Raw genomic sequence first — 21,655 nt, forward strand, 5'->3', positions numbered from 1 at the left:
TTGTATTTCACTATCATTTGTTTGTGTGTTAATTGTTTGGCAATCTTTATTTAGTTTAGGTGCTTCTGTTAGCAAATCAGTTTGACATTCTACATCTATTTTATTTGTATTTGTAATTGACTGATTATCTTTAGTTGTTTCATTTATACTGATATTGTTGTAATCATGTGAATTAGTAGTTGATGCTAACTCAATGTTTTCTTGTTTTACACTATTGGCCCATTTTACTAAGGCTTCTTCTGACAGTTCAACTATGTTTTCTATGTTCCCTATAATTAGTTCTTCAGCTGGGTTGTTCATTACTATGGCTTTGTATTGACCAGTGAACCATGGTGATTCAATGAAAACTAATGCTGTTTCACATACTTCCCATAAGTCTTTATTCGCATAAGTCAGTGTGACCTTGTCTTCAAGTATCTGTTCAGGTTTTACTAGTGATTTCTTCACAATGATTGAGGTGCAGCCGCTGTCACGTAATGCATATACCTTAATGCCATCCACATAGGCAGGATACACTTTCAATTTGGCTACCTTTGTCTGTATATATGCTGCTGTTTCATATTCTATTGGTGTTTCAGTTGCTACAGCTGCTATATTTTGTCTGGTATGATTGTTATTGTGGTAAGTATGTTGTCTATCTTGAAATTGATCTCTTCTAGACATTCTGTTGTTTTGCCATCTTCTGTTTGTTTGATGTGATCTACTGTTAGTTGGACTGTAGCTTTGCCATGTTCTTCTGTTATATTGTTGTTGATAGGATCTATTATAGTTAGGACTGAAGCTCTGGAAAGTTCTGTTATCTCTTCCATATTTATGGTTTCTATTTACATATTGCTGTTTTTCTGATGCCATTCTCTTTCTGCACTCTGCTTTGGTGTGACCCAATATGCCACAGAAAAAACATTGTATGCTCTTGGCATATTTAAATTTATTTGTAGATCTTGGATGGTTTTCTGTCACTGTTGCAGCTACATTGTACAATTCCCTTTTGTCAATGGTGATGTTTGGGTGTGAGTCTTTGTATGTTGTTAAGTTTGATATCAATTCAGCTTCATTTTTTATTTTTCTCTCCTTCAGGAATGAGAATGCTGCATCTGTAACATTAATTAGCACATTCTCAATGAGAAAAAAATCTAAGATCTGTTTGGGGTCATCTAAGTTACAGTTTGCGAGTTGTAGCCACTTTGTCATGTTCTGGCGCATGTCATGTATTGTTCTTTTTAAATCTGCATTCTTGGCTAGTTTTATTTCTCTAAAAAGTTTTCGATAGTGCTCCTCCGTTTTGCCAAAATGTTCAATTAGTCTTTGTTTTACTGTGTTGTAGTCTTTTCTTTGCTCCATAGTTAGTGTGTCGATGATGTTTAGTGGTTCACCTCTTAGGTTAGCTAGAAGTTGTTGAGCCATTTGTGCACTATTCATATTTGCTGTTTGACAGATGTATTCAAATTGTATTATGAAATTTTCTAATGTGTCTTCTTTTGGGTCAAAGTTCCTAAATTTGCTATGATACTGATGATGAGATGAAGTTTGACTTGCTGAATTGTCTTTATTTTCTTTTGCTAGCTTGGCCATTTTTTCTTCATGTTCTTTTAATTTTATTTCATGCTGGCGTTCTTTTTCTTTCTCTACGTTTTCTTGTTCTTTCTCTCTCAGTCTTCTTTCATGTAGCCTTTCTTCCCGTTGCTTGTCTTTTTCTACTCTAATTCTATCTATTTCAATTTTAATGAATGCAGCTCTATCATCTTCTTTTAACTTTAGTTTATCCACTATCTCTATTAGTTTTTCATACTCAGCCATTTTCAAAGATTCAAATTAGTAATATAGTTAATTAATAGATATGTGTACTAGGTAGTTGTAAATGAATAATTGTACAATAAATACTTATTATTGCTCAAATAGTAATTACAGGTAATAGTAGATATATATTTTGTGCGAAACCATTGAGGTTATGAGGTATCTTAAGTTATTCTTGGTACTTTGTCTAGTTCGTAATGTAATACTTTACTGATCAATTATGTGATTATGTATTTTTAGTATCTCCCCTTGCAATGTAAAAGTTTATTGCAACAAATAATTCACAATTGTGTGAGCCTTATTAGTCTGATAAATAGTGATCAATGTATCAATAGTATCAAATAGTTGAATGTGCTCAAAGTATATATTATTTACAATCAATCTTGTCACAATCTCAAATCAAAATATATCCCATAGTGTATCAAGTGTGTAGTGTAGTGTTGATAATAATAAAAAATAGGTTGAAATAAGAAGTAAATAAATATATATATTAATAAGTAATTAGACAAACATAAATACACTATAGATACTAAACAGTCTGCTTTAAAGAGACATTACAAGATAGTAGAAATAGTAGACAAAAGAATTACAATGAGAAATAACAATGACGCAAAAAAAAAATTCAACAGATGTAAACAAGACAATATCAACACAAGAGTTTAACAATATGATAGATACTTGACGAAATACAAACTTAACTAATACAGCTATACGATCAAGTATTTACTTTATCTAAAGAGTCCCTACCAATACCTGGATGCTTACTTGAAAAAAAATATAAATGCTCAGACTCAATAGATAATTAAATTTAGTCCCTAAAGTCAAATGTATATATATAAATACAAATGTAGACAATGAAAAAAATTGTGGTGTAGTTCAAAGAGAACTAATCAATATTCATTAATACTAAAGGGTAATTAAAGTTACTTCCCTTAAATATTCACTTGATGCTTGACTTGTACATAAAGTTCCGGTGATGCTCCACATAAAATATGTCCACGGTACAGTTCATAAGTAATCCACTTGCTAAATCTGCAGCACAACGGTACAGTTCATAAGTAATCCACTTGTTAAATCCACAGTACAATGTTACAGTTCATAAGTAATCCACTTGTTAAATCCACAGTACAATGTTAAATGATACGGTACTCAAGTCCTTGAACAATAGTAATCCATTTTCATACAGTTGCTGAAACAAATATAAATAACTAAAAATGACCTTAGGTAGTGACGACAAGAGAGGTCTAAGAGTGAGGGCGCTCTCTTATTAACTGTGCTGTTAGACAGCGACAATAGGAGTGTGTCATTAGAATTATGACGAGCACTCGATGTAGATGATTCTTGAATATGTCAGCTACTTCGACTGACCATATATCAGCTGTCTTCAAACGATGACTTGAATGACTTGTAGTACTAGATTTTCACCCACACCGGTTGTAGTATCACGGTTGTCTAGTTTCACCCACACAGGTTGTAAGATCAGGTTGTCTCAGCATATCATGTTTGATCTCTTTCGCTTATGATGTTAAAGTAACTTTGAACAATGCTGTGCTCCTAAAGCTATCTCAACTGGTGTAAAAGTACAACCACATAAATCAGGCTTCCAGATAAATGACACTTAGGACAGTAGTCAACTGGAAAAGTTGAAAATACAGCTCAGACAGGAACAGTTCAAATTGTTCATTTCATCACAGATGAAAAAAATAGCTTGCTAATGGTAACTGTGTCATGGCAGGTCAATGTGACATGTAGTAGTAGCTCTAGATACCAAGTGTGTAGTCAAAAAAAATTTAATAAATTCTGGATTCGTTGTAATTCATGTAGAGTTCAATCTTGAAGTACAAGTTAAAATAGTAGGCACAGTTAACTTTCAATTTCAGCTCTGTTTTCTGTTAGTAGTGTTAGACTAGCTGAAGATAATAATAATGTCACTCTTGGATCACGTGAATCTCACTTGAAAAATTGTGTGCTGGTCTCAATAAATGTAGATCTAGGTCATCTCTATAATGTTGAATGTGTCGCTGAACGACCAAATGAGAAAAATAGTAGAGTCTATAATAATCAGGTTTTAGCTTTCTTGCTCGTTGAGTGGCGTCATGATTTGTGTAAACAAATATTTTTTAGAGTTACTTTTCCATGTGTTAACTAAATAGTTCACTTGCCAACTTCAAAAATATCCCTATAAATGTTACTGTAAGTAACTGTAGTATTAAAATACTTCTGACAGCAATAGAAAAAAATTCTACACTTGTTCCTCTGGTGCTCATAAATCCTTTAAGTTAGCAGTTCTGACTTCTGACATCATAAAATATCGTTTGCTGACACTTCTGACACTATAAATGCTGTTTGCTGACACTTCTGACACCAAAGATGTCATTTTCTGACAATAAATGACTTGCACTTTGGACACTTCTGACACCAAAATGTCACCGAATTATTTTATAAATGTCACTGTGTGATTTTATATGTTATGAATGTGGCTGTGGTTATCAATGTAGGCGTGGTGGTGACATTGGGTTCTTGTTACAAATCACAGAATAATGAAATGACGCTGGGTGTAGCAGATACAATAAGTTTAATATAACACCACATAGTGAATACACCATACAATTCGACCCAGGAATGGTCAGTATTAATCCAACAGTAATATACGAATATCACAACTTAGTACTTATTCTATAACCAACTACTTTAAACATCTAACTCTACTGCTTATATCTTAAGTGACTCAATACAAGTGCTTGCTACAAGATCTCTATGTGGACTGACTGCCTTTAACTCTCTGGTTCACCTAAGGTCAAAAGTGTTCACCTTAGTGCAACATGGGTTGTGAATAAGATTCACAATATGGAATTAACATACACAATACAGAATTAGGGTTTCTACTCTATGGCACCAACTTTGAGGTGGTGACAAGATATTAGTTGGGGAAAGTAAAGGTGCTTTGTCTTTTTGCTTTGGCCACATGACACGCTCGTTAGTCCTTGACCATATGAACAGATCGGCCCCAGGGATGGAAAATTTTGCTTTTTTTTTTTTTTAAACATGCACGAGAAAGGAAATATTCTTATCTACATTTTGTTGATATTGACCTCTTGATTTATTAGCCAGCTTTAAGTTGCAAATTTCTATCACCCTTCCTCTCCCCGGCTATGTCTACCCACCCATCTTACTGATAGTCCTTCCAAGACAAACAACAGATCTACACCAGTAATATCACGTGTTTTTTTCTCAACACTGCAGACGCTGGCCATGGTGATATATAATATCCAAGTCAAAAAAAGTTGCATTTTACTCAAACAAAAATAAATAAAAATAATTAATTGTTTTAATGGAACCAGTATTAATCGTGTGAATCTGAATTCATTTTTAGTAGATTTATTTTCTGAACTTTCCAATGGAATGTGGTATTTTTCAGTCATGGAACTTGTCGCAGGCAAAGATTAATGAGGTCATCATGTTTTGTTTAAATACATTTATTAGTATAGCTGTAAATGTATAATTATAAAGTTTACTCTATACTGTGTGGATATAGCCCTACTAAGAAATTGGTATTAATGCTGTATATTTTTTAAGTAAATGTTTTAAATAAGGTGAACAAAATGTTGCATGTAAACTTTTATTTGCATCTATTGTTTCTTCTTAATGAATCTCATTCACCAATTGTAAACAAACAACATTTAGCCACGTGATAATATTGATAAAACAATGAAAATTACGTATCACGTGACAGCCTTTATGGATTGCGTAATTTGTATAGAAGATATAGAGAACCACGTGGCAAAATGTTGTTTGTTTACGATTGGTGAATGCGATCCATTGGGTATTGACGCTTTAAGAATGTTTGAAACACTAGATCTTTAATACCACACCCTTGCGACTCGCCTTCCCAGTAGAATTTTATCCATTGTTATTTGAAGGCATTCTAGTCTCCCCTTTCTTGGCATCTATAGGGCATTGCACAATTAAAAAAAAAGGGTAGCTTAACTATTATGAAATTAACGCCGTGCTGTTATAAATGCAACATGCTTAATATGCAAATGTAATCTAACCAGAATAAACATTGGAATCAATTTATTTATCTTTTGCTGAGATACGCATCCATATCCACTACAACCGAATACACAATATCTATGTAGTATGTAGGTTTTTATGTTGTTGTTGGTTTAATCGCAACTCAGTGTGTTAGATGCATGAATGTTTATTTAAACAGTAACGGGAAAGATATAAAATGTGATGGCAACCATTTTGGTTTATAAGTGTAGAAAAACGAATCTGATGAATGACAGTTGACATCATAATGTGTGTCACCTGGTGACATTTAGGAAATTTTAAAAGTGACATCTTCATGTCTCTTATCAATTTCAGTTTATCTATGCCTAGTGTTTAGCTTAGGGTATTTGTTTTACAAAGCTTATATCAATTCACTCTGTCTGTCTGTCTGTCTGTCTGGTAAAACGTATGTAAACGTTATTTCTCCGACACCCAGATAGTTTCATCATCAACATCACTTCTTTGAGCTCCTCATGGAACATAGGGCCTCGACAAAAACACGCCACTCTCCACGGTCTCTTGCTAGCTTTTTTTATGGTTTCCCAGCTCTTCCCGGTCTTCTCTGCTTCTTCAAGTACACCATGTTCTGGAGATGGAGATGGATTGGTCACACCCTTAGAAAAGATACCAGCAACAGAGCAAGGCAGGCCTTAGAGTGGAACCCCCAGAGAAAAAGACCCAAAAAAAAACCCAGATAGTTTACTATCTTCTATTTTCATGTGCATCTCACTAGCAGAGTGGTTAGCATGTCGGCTTGAGGAGGCTTGAGCCACGAGTTCGAATTCAGGTCGATTTATCTTTTTTATTTTATAAATGTTTTTTAAAAATCTGCTTATGACGCTCGTAGTTACTGAGTTTCTTTAGAAACTTCGTAATCAGAGTTTTATCAAACGTCTTCAAGTTGACAGGTTCTAATAGTTACCAATCTATTTGTTTGTTTGTTTCTTTCAAGGCGCTTCTTTCTTGCTATAGCATTCTCCCTGCAATATGGCCAATTTCTTTTGATGACATCTGGGATAAAGGGGGTTTCCATTCTGCCTTTAGCTGAAGAAGGGCTTTGAACTCTAGCCCCTTGATAGTTAGCCCAGCGGTTTGTTTCCCTCAGCTATACATCCCACTTTCTTAGCTTTCTTTAAAAGTTTTGTCCGCCTTTAGTTTTCAATCTTTTGTTTTGCTTTATCGGTAGCAATTACTGTTCATTAAATTTGTTATATAGTTTAAACTTAATTAGTATTTCAAGTTCAACTTGTTATTATTAATTGTTCTACGCAGAAGTAGAGATAAGATATCTGAGCGTTATCTGGAGACATCTCTATGTCTGAGAACTGCGCACTCACTAATACAGCCACACACAGACAGACACACAGAGGTTCATTCAAGATATTCATTTTTTTTAACTGGCATTGACAAGAGTAGGTCTAATTTTTTGATGGCTCAACATGTGTATGTGTGCGTGTAAACGTAGACATCTTATGTACGTGTCAACATTTTCTTGTCCAGATTCTCCTCCCAAATCGTCTACGAAACACCGCAAATTAGCTCGTGACGCAAAAAGCTATGAACAGAAAAAAAGACAATTCTCTTTTTAACTGACATCTTGGTCAATAACGAAACAAAACAAATATAGAGATAGATAAAACCACCAGCAGGATGCAGTATTTAGTTCAATTCCAATTTTTTTAAAGACTCACTTGCGGCTCTTTACTTTTATGATTTATTTATGAAAGTTTAAGTCAATAGTGAAACAAATAATTCTAACATATTTATTTGGGATATGTCAATAGGAATTGTATTTCAACTATAGACAACTCGTGTGCATACGTTTGAAACGACAAATTGTGTTTTGTGTAAATCGCTTAATTAAACATAGTTTGATGATTATAACATTTCTATGCTATTTTACTTAATCATTATGCCGTGTTGATTCCGCAAGTCTTTGAAATACTCAAAATAATTCAATAATTTCTGCACTTATAATTTTTATACAGTTAATAAACATCTTACGGTGTCATAAAAAGTGTTAACTAATAGAATGGTATCACGTGATATTTGTATGTAGTCTATAATATTAACTGCGGCTGAAAAGTACTCTATATATGTTATCTAGTTTATAATTTTTGTTTTGAAGAATAAACTAGAATTGATTCTGAATAATAATAAATTTTATTTATAAGAGCGCGTTTGAATTAAAAATATTGAGCACGGTAGTTTCTATACTAATATTATATTTTGGTTTTGTCCGAGAACTTTTGTTCCGTTCCTTCTGCAGAGTATTGCAAGTTTTAATGTAGATCTTTTTAAGATTTCGTTTGCGGCTTGGTAGAAGGTGGCTTAGTTCATTGGATATCCAAAGAAAGAGAAAATATACATGGTAAAGTAAAGTAAAGACTATGCGGTCTATAGGGCAGATAATATTAAGGTCATATTTTTTTTTTGTGGCCCACGGTTAACGAGGGTGTCATGTGGCCAGCACAACAGCCTTTACTTTTCCCTAACTAACGTCAGGTACCCATTAGCGCTCGCTGGACTAAGGGGCGCCCTTAAAGATCCCGAAAACAAGAATCCGAACCCGGGACCCTCCGGTTCGGTAGCCAAGCGCTTTACCACTCAGCCACCGCGCCTGCTATATAGATGGTGAGACTGTTTAATTATTTACTTGATAACCGAATGTCTCTTAATATTATCTCTGGGATCTGTTATGGGGAAACAAAAGTATAGGGTGTACTGTTAGGTCGGTAAAAATCAATCGAATTGTTTAAAATATTTAAAGAGTCATTGGACGTGCTCAGCACGTTCAAGAATGGCTTGCACGTGACTACTTCGGGATAAGAATTGTTATGTAGTCAAGTGAGCTTTATGTAACAGTATGTCATAAAACCAGGGCCGAATTTAGAGGTGTGGAGGCCCCGGGGGAGCAACATAGGAGTGGAGGCCCTAATTATGTTCCAAATAAACGAAACTTTTTTCCCATCACGTCTTTGAAAAATGTATTGCCATGAAATAAAATTAGTTGAATAAACAATGTTGTAGGTTGTTAAAAGTTAAATTTCAATTTAATGAAAAACTAAATGGCGAAGTTAACGAATGAAAGTTGGCGGGCTTTTTTTTTTTGGATGAAAAGTCGTTGATTAATTACCTGAAATCTAGGTCCCGGAGTAAATCACTTTCACTACTTAGTGTGGGGGTTAGCTCCTAGCTCCGGGAGTAAATCACTTTTACTACTAAGTGTGGGGGTTAGCTCCTAGCGAGTAAATCACTTTCACTACTTAGTGTGGGGGTTAGCTCCTAGCTCCGGGAGTAAATCACTTTCACTACTAAGTGTGTGGGTTAGCTCCTAGCTCCGGGAGTAAATCACTTTCACTACTTAGTGTGGGGGTTAGCTCCTAGCTCCGGGAGTAAATCACTTTCACTACTAAGTGTGTGGGTTAGCTCCTAGCTCCGGGAGTAAATCACTTTCACTACTTAGTGTGGGGGTTAGCTCCTAGCTCCGGGAGTAAATCACTTTCACTACTAAGTGTGGGGGTTAGCTCCTAGCTCCGGGAGTAAATCACTTTCACTACTTAGTGTGGGGGTTAGCTCCTAGCTCCGGGAGTAAATCACTTTTACTACTAAGTGTGGGGGTTAGCTCCTAGCTCCGGGAGTAAATCACTTTCACTACTTAGTGTGCGGGTTAGCTCCTAGCTCCCGGAGTAAATCACTTTCACTACTAAGTGTGTGGGTTAGCTCCTAGCTCCCGGAGTAAATCACTTTCACTACTAAGTGTGTGGGTTAGCTTCTAGCTCCGAGAGTAAATCACTTTCAATTCTAAGTGTGGGAGTTAGCTCCTAGCTCCCGGAGTAAATCACTTTCAATACTAAGTGTGTGGGAGTTAGCTCCTAGCTCCGGGAGTAAATCACTTTCACAACTAAGTGTGGGGGGTTAGCTTCTAGCTCCCGGAGTTAATTACTTTCAATACTAAGTGTGGGTGTTAGCTCCTAGCTCCCGGAGTAAATCACTTTCAATACTAAGTGTGTGGGAGTTAGCTCCTAGCTTCCGGAGTAAATCACTTTCACTACTAAGTGTGGGGGTTAGCTCCTAGCTCCGAGAGTAAATCACTTTCAATACTAAGTGTGTGGGAGTTAGCTCCTAGCTCCCGTACTAAATCACTTTCAATACTAAGTGTGTGGGAGTTAGCTCCTAGCTTCCGGAGTAAATCACTTTCACTACTAAGTGTGTGGGTTAGCTTCTAGCTCCGAGAGTAAATCACTTTCAATACTAAGTGTGTGGGAGTTAGCTTCTAGCTCCGAGAGTAAATCACTTTCAATACTAAGTGTGTGGGAGTTAGCTTCTAGCTCCCGGAGTTAATTACTTTCACTACTAAGTGTGGGGGTTAGCTTCGATAGCCGGTTTTGTCCAATTGTCGTTCAGAGCTTATTCTTTATCATTATCATTTTTAAAAACGAGCAGCCCTCCAGTACACTGCGAGACCATCAAAAGAAAAAAAATTACACACTGAAATATGACAAGAAAAATATTTTTAAAATACTTAGATCTACATTTGTTGCATAGCTTCTAATAAACCTTTGGCAATTCCTCTGGAATTTCCTGATACTAGCGAACATTTAATCCTTGGAATATTTGTTTTTCTATGTACTCATTATAAAATAACTCAGTATTTTAAGGGTTAACTCCGACACTATTGGCAACCGTAAGATTTAAAATATTGCCAGTAAAAATGCGAAAAAAAGTTTTCAAAAAACATTAAGTTGTTGACCTGTCAAAAATTGTATTATATTTTAAACCCTTTTGTGGAGGTCCCCAGGGTGGTAAGCCTCGCCTGCCCTGTCCTAAATCCGGCCCTGAATTAAATGGATAAAGAAACTCGTAATGGCTCTTTGTGTCGTATGGTATCCGCTCAGGAATTCGTTTTGATGGTCGCCGTTCTGGCTTGGACCAGGATGTAGAAGATGTAATATTCTAATAGTCTTCAATTCTGAATCACTTTATTTCGATTTAAGTTTGAAACAAAAAACTGGCCTTGGGAGAGTAATAGTAAAAAAGTTACTGGTCCGGTTGTCGACTGACTGGACACTGTAAATAGAAACACTATTCAGACCTGAACTAAATGTGTCCCTTTTCCCGTCGTCCTCATCATGATTCAAATAAGTGTAACTTTACTTAAGATCATCCAAAAATGTACACACTTCTATTGCATAAATATGCACATAGGCTTAAACTATATATAAGTTAAGAAAATAAAAAGTTATATGCACATATATACCTCTCTGCAGCTGACTGAACAATGACTCGATAGGTCACGGAGAAGAATATAGCGTCCCCACTAACATGTGTAAATACAGGTCACCCTTTTAACGACCTTAAATGCGCCTTTGCAGCAAGTTGGTTTTTTTTTTTTGTTCACTTATATTTAGTTTATACCGTTCGCCTAGAATTTGCTTATTTATATTAACGTGTTATACTGTTAACTAATTAGTACATTAAAACTATTTTGCGTAGGCTATATTTTAATGAAACAAAACGATAGTCTCTAAATATTTGTACTGTATTTGTCTTGATCATTGGCAGCTTCAACCGAAACGTGCCTATTTGATAATCATAAGTTTATTTATATATGCTCATCTACCTGTATTTACGAGGCGCAGTGGTTGAGCGGTCAAACGCTTGGTTTCCGAACCGGGATTACCGGGTTCGAATCCTGGTGAAGACTGGATATTTTTAATTTCGGGATGTTTGGGCGACTCTGAGTCCACCCAGCTCTAGTGGGTACCTGACATTAGTTGGGGAAAAGCAAAGGCGGTTGGTAGTTCTGCTGGCCACATGGCACCCTCGTTAACCGCAGGCCACAGAAAGAGATGACCTTTAAAGCATCTGACCTCTAGACCACAAGGGGAACTTTACTTACATGTATTTGTTGCCAATGTGGGTTTTTTTTTGCCATTTTCATACATTGTAAACATTAATTTTCTTTAACTAAATACTAAACTCTACGCAAAAAAGTGTCTATTTGCAATGTGAAATAAAGATGTAAGGAAACAGCTCAATGGCTGAGTTTTAAATAAATATATTCAACGTCCGATAACTCTATATTTAAAATAAATATTCAAAGTTCGATAACTCCAATATCTTGATTTTGTGTTTTTATTCTGGTCTTGGAATTGGATATTGAACACATTATCGCATTTAGTGTGGCTGGACTAGGAAAATAGCGCCTTGTATGTCAGGAACATATTCCAAAGTGGAATTCCATTTATAGATCTGGCGAAGAACAAATTTGGTGGCTGTTTATGCTTTATTGTCTCTGTGGTCCGTATCGAACACTTTTCCCGTGTTTGCCTCCCTTTTTATTGATAGAATCGTGCAACGGAAGGGGGGGAAAAGGAGTAGTCACCCGTGCCGCCCAAGCGAGGCAGTACAGAAGCCCAAAATGGCAGAGATTGAAGAACTACAGACCATGGTGAGTTTGATGGGAGGTCAGTTAGGGATGACACATGTAGGGACGCGAGGATTTTTTTATTCTTTGCCTCGATTTGGGACAGGGGTACCACTCGACATGACGCTTGCTGTGGGGAATAAAGGGGGGTGGGGGAAAAATATATTGATCGCTATTAAGGCTGATACTTAATAGGGGTTAGCAACCATGCAGTCCCTGAAGAATGGTCAACACTGCATAATGGATCAAGAGATGATGTAATAAGGGTCTCCGAAATTTCTGTTCAATGTGTGTCTGCATGAGCATTAGCAGTGCTTAATATGACTGCATTGGATGGTTGCCTGGTCATATGATATGCGCTCAGGACTATCCTATGGATTGTCACGGGTTCGAACCCTGCCCACTCCGCCATCCCGTCCGTCCTGCAGGAACTTTGGGCTAGGGTCTAATAATCTTTACTTCTAGAGGAACATCCAAACATTTAAAACAAAACAAAGAACTCTTCACGTTAGTGGAGCTAAAAATGACTGCATTTACCTAAAAAGTGCTAAATATGACTACATTTACGTTAGTGGAGCTAAAAATGACTGCATTTACCTAAAAAGTGCTAAATATGACTACATTCACGTTAGTGGAGCTAAAGTGACTGCATTTACCTAAAAAGTGCTAAATATGACTACATTCACGTTAGTGGAGCTAAAAATGACTGCATTTACCTAAAAAGTGCTAAATATGACTACATTCACGTTAATGGAGCTAAAAATGACTGCATTTACCTAAAAAGTGCTAAATATGACTACATTCACGTTAGTGGAGCTAAAAATGACTGCGTTCACTTAAGTAGCGCTAAATATGATTGTATTCACGTTAGTGGAGCTAAAAATGACTGCATTCACTTAAGTAGCGCTAATATGACTATACTTACATTAGTAGAGCTAAAAATGACTGCATTTACATAAGTAGCGCTAATATTACTGCATTACATAAGTAGCGCTAAATATGACTGTATTTACATAAGTTGCGCTAAATATGACTATATTACATAAGTAGCGCTAATATGTCTGCATTACATAAGTAGCGCTAAATCTGACTGTATTCACGTTATTAGCACTAAATATAACGACATTCACGTTAGTAGTGCTACATATACAGTGAGACTAAACTCACACACACACACATACTCACATTTCGCTATTGCCGAAACACATAAACTGTAGGTTTGTAAACTAAGAATGTATTGTTTGTGAGTTTTAGTGTTTATTTTTTGTAAACAAAGCTATACAAACGTGAGATTTAAACTTTTAGGGTTCATTGTCGCAGAACTTCACCCTGAACCCTTTGTAATGCACACTACCAGTTATATATTTATTTTGTTTAATTACACTAGTTGAAGCAGTCGATGTAAATAGAACAATGTGTTTGTTAGTGCACAAGGACTTAATGAGATTCCTGGATCGTATCCATGATGATCTTTTACATGGATTTGATTAGAACTTGGGGGTACTGTCTATCCAGGGGCGCGAAATCAGTAGCTACTTTTCTCTCTTCCATCTGTCTTTCTCTTCCTGTGGTGCTCTTCTGTTTTTCTATCATACGCTCTCTCCATCTCTCTCTCTCTCTCTTTTGTCTATCTTTCTCTCTTTGTTTTTCTCTTCTCTGTCTCTATCATCATTCTCTCTCAATCTTTCTCTTCCTTCCTTCTCTCTCCTAATCTCTTTAGGATCTCTTACTCTCTTTCTCTCTCTCTGTTGCTCTCTGTCTCTAGCATCTGCACTCTCTCTCTCTTTCTCACTCTCTCTCTCTGACTAATGTTAAGGGTTATGTTTCTGTGTGAATACAAAAATGATTTTAATGTTTCAATTTATGGAGGAAACAGACAAAAACAGTAAACACAATGAAATTATTTGTTTCCTTAGACACAGAGCATTGTTCCCCCCCCCCAAACCATCGTTTATATCTGCCCCCCCTTCAATCTTTTATCAGGCCACACCCACAGGATTCCTGTTATTGTCAGCGTGAGACCTAGACGACCTAATTTTTTTTTATTTTTTTTTTGACTCATTGAGTAAGTCATCTCAAACACTCAATACGTTTTAAATTGTCTCGATTCCTTTCCATTGGTTTAATATTTTTTTAATTTATTGCCTGTTAGTTTTAGGAGCAAAACGTCGACAACTCCAAGTCATAATGTGTCTTTTTTATCGACTTTGTGTGAATGTTCTATATCTCTATCCATTACATCCTGTAATACTTGCAGCTGAGCTTAGATGTATTCCTTGTTGATGTCTAAGAGCTGAGCCGAAGGCTCTTCGAGCTCTAAGTTTGAAAAAAAACCTGCTTGGACGCCAAACAGTAAAAAAAAAAAAACCTGTGTGAACACACAGTTCTGTTTGGGAGAGACCCTAGACAATGCCTATGTGAGGCATTGCTGTTTACCGATGCGTTCGGCCCCCGACACGTGGACTAGAGACACGGCCGAAGGCCGGGACTGCACCGGGGACTTCTGCCATTTTCCTTCAATGTACCAAGCTAACTGTGCGGGATCCGCCATTTATGTAACGGTCCCTTTGAGGAACAGCGCATGGATTGGTGACGTGTTTGTGGGGACTTTGTTGCAACCCCGCCCGTGCAAGGGGTGGACTCTCGTCTACCCGTGGGCATCCCCACGGGAGTCCTGTTTTGCTACCCATTTCGCCTAGCCACTTCCTCAAATGGCCGTTTCCACGCGGGCGCCACGATGAGGCAGGGCAGCGTGCCCGCGAGATGTATTCCTTCCAATGTCAGTCGTTCTAGAAGATAAGTTCGGATCGATAATCTGTCAAATATACAGCCATGTTTAGATGACCTGTTTTAAAAAAAAGTAAATACCGCTTTCAGACTTTGCAGTCTATGGAGCAGATGATGTAGAAGTCATCTGCTTATGTGGCCAATTAACGAGGATTCATGTGGCCTGCACAACGACCAATCGCGTTTACTTTTCCCCCAACTAATGTCAGGGATGGGTGGACTTAAAACTCCAGAAATTCAAAATCGCTGTCTTCAATGGGGTTCGAAACTGAGACACCTCGGTTCAGAAGCCAAGCGCTGTACGACTCAGCCCCCCCCCCCCCCCACTACCAGATAACCTGATGTTTAAGTGCAAAATGTTCACTTAACATTAAACGTGATTATCATCTAGTAGAAACATTAGTAACAAAAAACATTGTACGCTCTTACAGTACTCTTACGCTACCTGTCATCATTGGCCTCCTTCAGTCGTGAAACGACTACGGTTCATCTCGAACAAGCGAGATGAAAGCCTCGGCATTGTTTATGGTCGGAACGATGTCGCCTACACAGCAGTTCCCCCCTCTCCGGGCAGCTGATGAGACCAAGGGAACGGAATATCCGATACAGTTTGGGATCAGTAGCGCCGCAGGCTCTGCCAGGCCGTAGCACAGTGTGCAGCATTCTGCCTAAGGGTCATCAGCTCCTGATTTTTCATCAGGGTTGTCTCCCGAAGCCTTTCCAATGTTTGGGTATAGCCGCAAGGCAGCGGAGGTTTGGATTCAGAGTTTTCCTTCTCTAGATCGTTAGCCAACCAAGGCTAACGAGCCCCTCCTGCCAGAAGCTTAATGGTTTAGGCGCCAGTTGCTCGCCTTTGTCCCTTCTCCTGTTGGTGATAACCGTTCCGCCGGGCTCAGTATCTGAACCGCACGTGAAGGCCAGGAGTTGGACTGGTTGTCAGAGGCTATTTGAGACGCGTGCCATTGGAAGCATTTTATAGGTAAAGGTGGGCTTAGAACCATTATCACTTCCGGCGTTAACAACCTTGCGGAACCAGTGCACTACTAATAACGCAACTCCCTTAACAAAATTTGAAATGGCTTCCTAGCCTGATCACACTTCTACTTTAGGTTACTTTGAAATAAGATTTCAGCGCCCTCGGGGCGAAGGGGTTTAAGGAAGGGGATTGATGACCTATGGCTTTTGTGACGTCACCTTCCTTTTGAGTTTAGTGTCTTAATCTTAAACGTACAATTACGACCTAAGCTCAGGATTTGTTCAATGTAGACGACGTGGAAGTGCGTGTTTACTGACAATGTCACTGCCAGTCATCTTTCACCTTTCACATCACTCACCTAATGACGTCATCGTGTCACCTGTGTCACCTTGGCGCCCCAAGAAAAACGGTGTTCCTTTTTTCTCAACTGTCAACATCAAAAGTCAGATCGGTTCGCGGCTCACATTATTTAAAAAAATGTAACCGAGCTTTTAGGTACTATTGATGGTAATTTACATATATATTATTTGACTTTATCATTTTTATATATTGAAATGTAACAATAAAATTGGTGAAGGAATAATTAATTATTTAAAATGTATTTTAATGCTATTATATAGAAGTACCAGAGTTGAACTCTGTCAGATTATTAAACATTGCAATCTTCTTAAAGTAGAGCTAGCCTGAACTCTGAGTTTATCATTTCTTGTTAAATATTGCTCCCCCTTTAAAACCTTGCGATTTATAGGACAGATGATGTAAAGGCCGTCTGTTGTTTTTTTTTGCCCATGTTTAACAAGGTTGTCATGTGGCCAGTACTCGACGAACCGCTTTTACTTTTGCCCAATTAATGTCAGGACACATTAGAGTTGGGTGGATTCACGGGCGCCCTAAATAAACCCAAAATTCAAAATCCCAGACTTCACTGGACCCCTCGGTTCGGAAGCCAAGCGCTACATCACTCGGCCTCCACGCCCTCTGTTGTTAAACATATGATTCTAGTATACATCTATTTCATACTTACACTTTCTGGACGCTCTTTCACGTCCTCAAAAACCTTTTTTCTTTAATTAGTATTTGGTATGAACAACCTTTTTTTTTCCTCAGTGCTCTGTAATTTTCGAAAATTAAAGTTTTTGCATCAATTTTTTTCTTGGGGGGGAAAACAACTCCCCTGTCTTCCCAAAACAGTAGGTGGGTGGGCTATTGAAGAAAAGGTTTCCGTGCCGCCTTAAGACGTTCAACAAACACAACTCTGCTCGAGTCGGGTTTTGAACTAAAGCCCTCTTGATAAGTAGGCAGTAGTCTATGCCTCTCGGCCACAGAATCCAGTTTGTATTATTTAAATGAACTTGTTTTAAAATTGTTTTTCTTTACTTGCAGTTCACCGTCGTTCCGGTCAGCAACGATGGTCAGTTCTGCGAAGGGAAACAAACTGGAAACGGTCACAAGTTTGGCCTTAAAAGTCCGGCCCAGGGCTATGACGTGGAGGCTGACCAGTCGGACACTTTGACCCAGAACAGCATCACGTCACTACTGTCATCGAAGTTTAGGGTAAGTGATAGTTACTTGCGGGGTAGGTGATGGGTATGTGTGGGGTTAGTGATGGGTATATGTGGGTAACTGATTGGTATGCATGTTTGAGTGACCAGCAAGAAATCGGTAAGTGACATTTAAGCATGAAAGTGAAAGGATGGGAACAAGGTGTGTTGCAGTGCGTAAGTTGCGTATCAAGGAACACACCAGCGCTGCGGATAGTTCTGCGCAAGTCTAGGGGCGAGGCTGCTTTCAAACATACATACGATCTTACTAGTGTAAGAATCGATTACAAGGTTTTAACACTTTGACATCAGTGAATCTATAATGATAAAATACTCTTGTATATCAGTAATCGAATCATTATAAATGTACTGTGTTTCGAGGACTAATCTATTCTAGTTCTAACGCTTTTTTTTCATCAAAACTTGTGTATATCTTTACAAAGCTTATATCAGCTCACTAAGAGTCAGTCTGTCTGTCTGGTAAAATTTTCTACAAGTTATTTCTCCCACTTCCTATTCATGGATCAGGCTGAAACTTTGCACAATTGTCTAACAAAACAAAAATCAATTAAAAAAAAACAAACAATCAGTGAAATAGCGGTATATTTTGGTTTGATAACGTAAGGGGAAATAAATGGTACAGTGTTGAGATATATGACTGTAAATGTGGAGTTTTTCTCATTAGATAATTTCTCTTTTCTTTTTTTTTTTAATCTACGACTTAGTTGTTGTTTTTTAATTCAGGAACTTACAACTTGCTTATAGTTGATAGACTATTTTTTGATTGTCAATAGCCTCTGTAAATTCAATTATCATTATAACTATTCCTCAATCAAACCTTGTGGAGATGAAATAAACCTATGGGTGTAGTTTCTGAAGAAGAATGCGACTCCCATCACTCATAAAAAAATTAAATTTCTGTCTTTAATTGATCAATTGGAACCACAAGATCTGCTATAATGATCTATGTACCACTAGGTCTGTAGGAATAGCAAGATCTACTAACATAACATAAAAGTGTGTGTGGGGGGGGGGCGTGGTGGTTGATTGATAAAGTTATTGGCTTCCGAACGGAGGGTCCCAGGTTCAAATCTCGGTGCAGACCGATATTTTTTATTTCATTATTTTAAGGGCGCTCCTGAGTCCACCCAGCTCTAATGGGTACCTGACAAAGTTAGGGAACGAAAAGCGATTGGTGGTTGTGCTGGTCACATGACACCACTCTCGTTAACCGTCGGCCATAGAAACAGATGACCTTTTACATCATGTTTCCTATAGATCGCATGGTCTGAAAGGGGAACTTTACTTTTTTCAAGTCTTACTGTGACCAATCTAGATCACAGGGGTGGTTAACATTAGTTACTTCGAAAGTCATTAAAAAAATTTTCTTCGTGGGTTAACAGACAATTCATTAACTTACTCTAAGAAGCAACTCACCCTAAATATGTATCAAGTTGGCATCTGTTAACCCTCATCTTTAATGCAGCTCTATAATAATACATCTACAGGGAATGGAGAGGGAGAGTTAGAGAGAATGGGCGGGGTGAGGAGGGAGGGGGAGACAGAGTGAGATAGAAAGAGAAAAAGATTTATCAAAGACAACATTAATTATGGCGTTAATTAAATTTTGTTCTAATTGCCATAATTAAATGTAATTTTAATTGCCACTTCTCAGTTTTTTTTAGACCTCACAGCTCGATGGATTCTGATTCTTCTCTAATTATTTTTATTTCAATATTAATTGTTTTATTAAAGACGATATGAAACTACTAGGCCTAGCCAAGGAATGCACTGTGAAGTGTCAATATAGTCAGGGGCGGACTGAATGTCAAAATCGGCCCGGGCTTTTCTAAATAATGCGGCCCACAAATTCTTTGTCATATGATGGACATCCATTTCTAGGTCTACCTGTCCTCGAAATCATTATGTTACGTTTGATAGTGTATTGATATGAATGCATACAGTGAACTCTATATGTTTATATAAAATATAGGCCTTATGTTACTTTTTAATCGCTACGTATTTAGGCCCTAAAAGGGTGAAGCCTACTAGTAGCACTGCCTACCGATGAAGGCTATTACATTATTTCAGAAAATGTTAACTTAAAATAGTGTCACACTGTAGAGTCTGTGTAAGATATATGTTAAATACGACGCTCTGTGGGCCTTTTTTTAAGAGAATATTATAAAACCTTTAACAATTTGATGTGTGCAACAGTGGCATAGTAGCCCTACCGGCCCATTTGGGTACCGGCCCACCGGGCATTTGCCCGAATGTCAATATTGCTAGTCCACCCATGAATATAGTGATACTAACTGTATTAAATACTAGCTTACAGAAACAGTGATGTGGCAGTTTACGTCTTAAGAGAAGAGTATCTTCCCTTTGCTACTGCTCTTGTGACGGAGGAGGCCAAATCTTGATACACAATGGCGGTCACAGGTTGGGCATCCGTAATAAGCTTCTTAACGGCACTTAGTATGACAGATTAACAGAAAATTCATACATTTCGTATAGAACTTTATGTTTACCGAAGTTGACTGTTGTTTTTTTAGAGCCGTTTTCGAGACACGTGTCCAGGTTCCAGGCTGTCCCCATGTTTTGTCGATGAAGAATTTGCAAGCTGAATAGAGGAATTTAAAAAATAAATTAAAAAACAGAGCTGTTATTGATTTTCACCCCCCCTCCCCAACAATTCTCTTTCAAATTTATTTCAAATTAAAACAAAACAATTTGCCGGCTTTTTGGGGTGTGGACAATTTTGTTTTTACGTAACAAAACAATGCGGGTTTTAATTATCGGCTACATTTTAAAGAATAAATAAGTTAAAGGATGCCCGCTGTTTATCTGGGTCACGGTGATCTAAACCAGTCTATAGGAGTCTAGGTTATAGCCTATATAAAATCTTTAGTTCTAACTTCTTACCGACCTACGCATTTTTGTGAAGCGACTTTATGAGATTTAATATGACAGTATTATGTTATAATCATAGACTTATATATATTTTATCTAGACTGGACATGGAGATCTTGTAACACTACAAAACAAATGTGAATTTTTTTTTAAACAAGGTGTTGTTTTGTAAAGTAGTTATAAATGATATTGTTGTTTTTTTCAACCCTAACCTATGTAACATATATTTTTAATTTTTGGATTTAGATCTAGTAATTGAACATCAAAAATAAGAGTAGGCCTACTCTCGTCTCATAATTATTATTTTGCAATTTTTAGATACCTAATCTACAAAGATCTATGTAATCATTCTATTTAAATGTACATAAGATGATTAAAATCAAACAGACATGAGTTATTTCCATCTAGGATTTTTGAAACATTATCTCAATGGAAACTAACAGGAAATGGCTTTGTTTCAGATATTAGAAATGAAACACTTTATAATTCAAATTGAACAGGAAAAGCATTTTTGAAATTTTTTTTTTTAAAGACAGTACCTCGAATCCATTATTAAGCTTCAGATATAATAAAAATAATTTTAAAAATAATTTTAAATAATTGTTGGTTCAGTTGAATATCGAACCTGTGACACCGTCACCTGCAAAAACTTTCGCCATTTTTTATTAGACCAGCGAGGAAGATATTCGAATATTTATTGGTATGTTCAGGTTCAGTATGGACATCTAGATATAACACTAGACCTAAAGTTCTGAATTGGAACTCTTAAGATCTAGTCTACATCCACCGTTAGATTTAGAATCTAGATGTAATCTCTATTAGATGTACGTAAAAGTATAAGCAACACTTTTATACTTCAATAAAATTGAAGCAACTTTAAATCTACTCAGTTATGGCATAATTACGGTAAAACTGCTGACTAACGGAAGTGAGACATGGTCAACCTACTCATGGCAGGAAAAAAAAAGCTGAATGTCTTCCACCTCCAATGCCTAAGGCGGATCTTTAAAATAATGTGGCAAGATAAAATAACCAATGAGGAAGTGCAACGAAGAGCAGGGTGCCAGGACATCCGCGCTGTTATCAGCAGCAGACGCCTTGGCTGGCTTGGCCACGTTCGTAGAATGCCAGTAGGTCGATTTCCACAGGACATTCTGTATG

The 21,655-nt window shown here is 37.3% G+C and overlaps 1 protein-coding gene across 6 annotated transcripts in view; it reads left to right on the forward strand.

Moving 5' to 3' along the window:
• The window catches only part of LOC106069891 (H(+)/Cl(-) exchange transporter 7-like), a 106,612-nt gene that overhangs the window by 51,270 nt on the left and 33,687 nt on the right, over positions 1–21,655 (forward strand). For 3 of the 6 annotated variants that reach the window (XM_056035062.1, XM_056035060.1, XM_056035061.1), the window contains exon 3: positions 17,424–17,594. In XM_056035062.1, coding sequence (XP_055891037.1) covers positions 17,424–17,594 — 171 coding nt within the window. Of the gene's footprint in view, positions 1–5,060; positions 5,246–7,537; positions 7,695–12,031; positions 12,302–17,423; positions 17,595–21,655 lie in introns of those variants that run through there. The other 3 variants (XM_056035064.1, XM_056035065.1, XM_056035063.1) reach the window with 3 other exon arrangements.

Source organism: Biomphalaria glabrata, chromosome 7, assembly GCF_947242115.1.
Source record: "Biomphalaria glabrata chromosome 7, xgBioGlab47.1, whole genome shotgun sequence".
NCBI classification, from domain to species: Eukaryota; Metazoa; Mollusca; class Gastropoda; family Planorbidae; genus Biomphalaria; species Biomphalaria glabrata.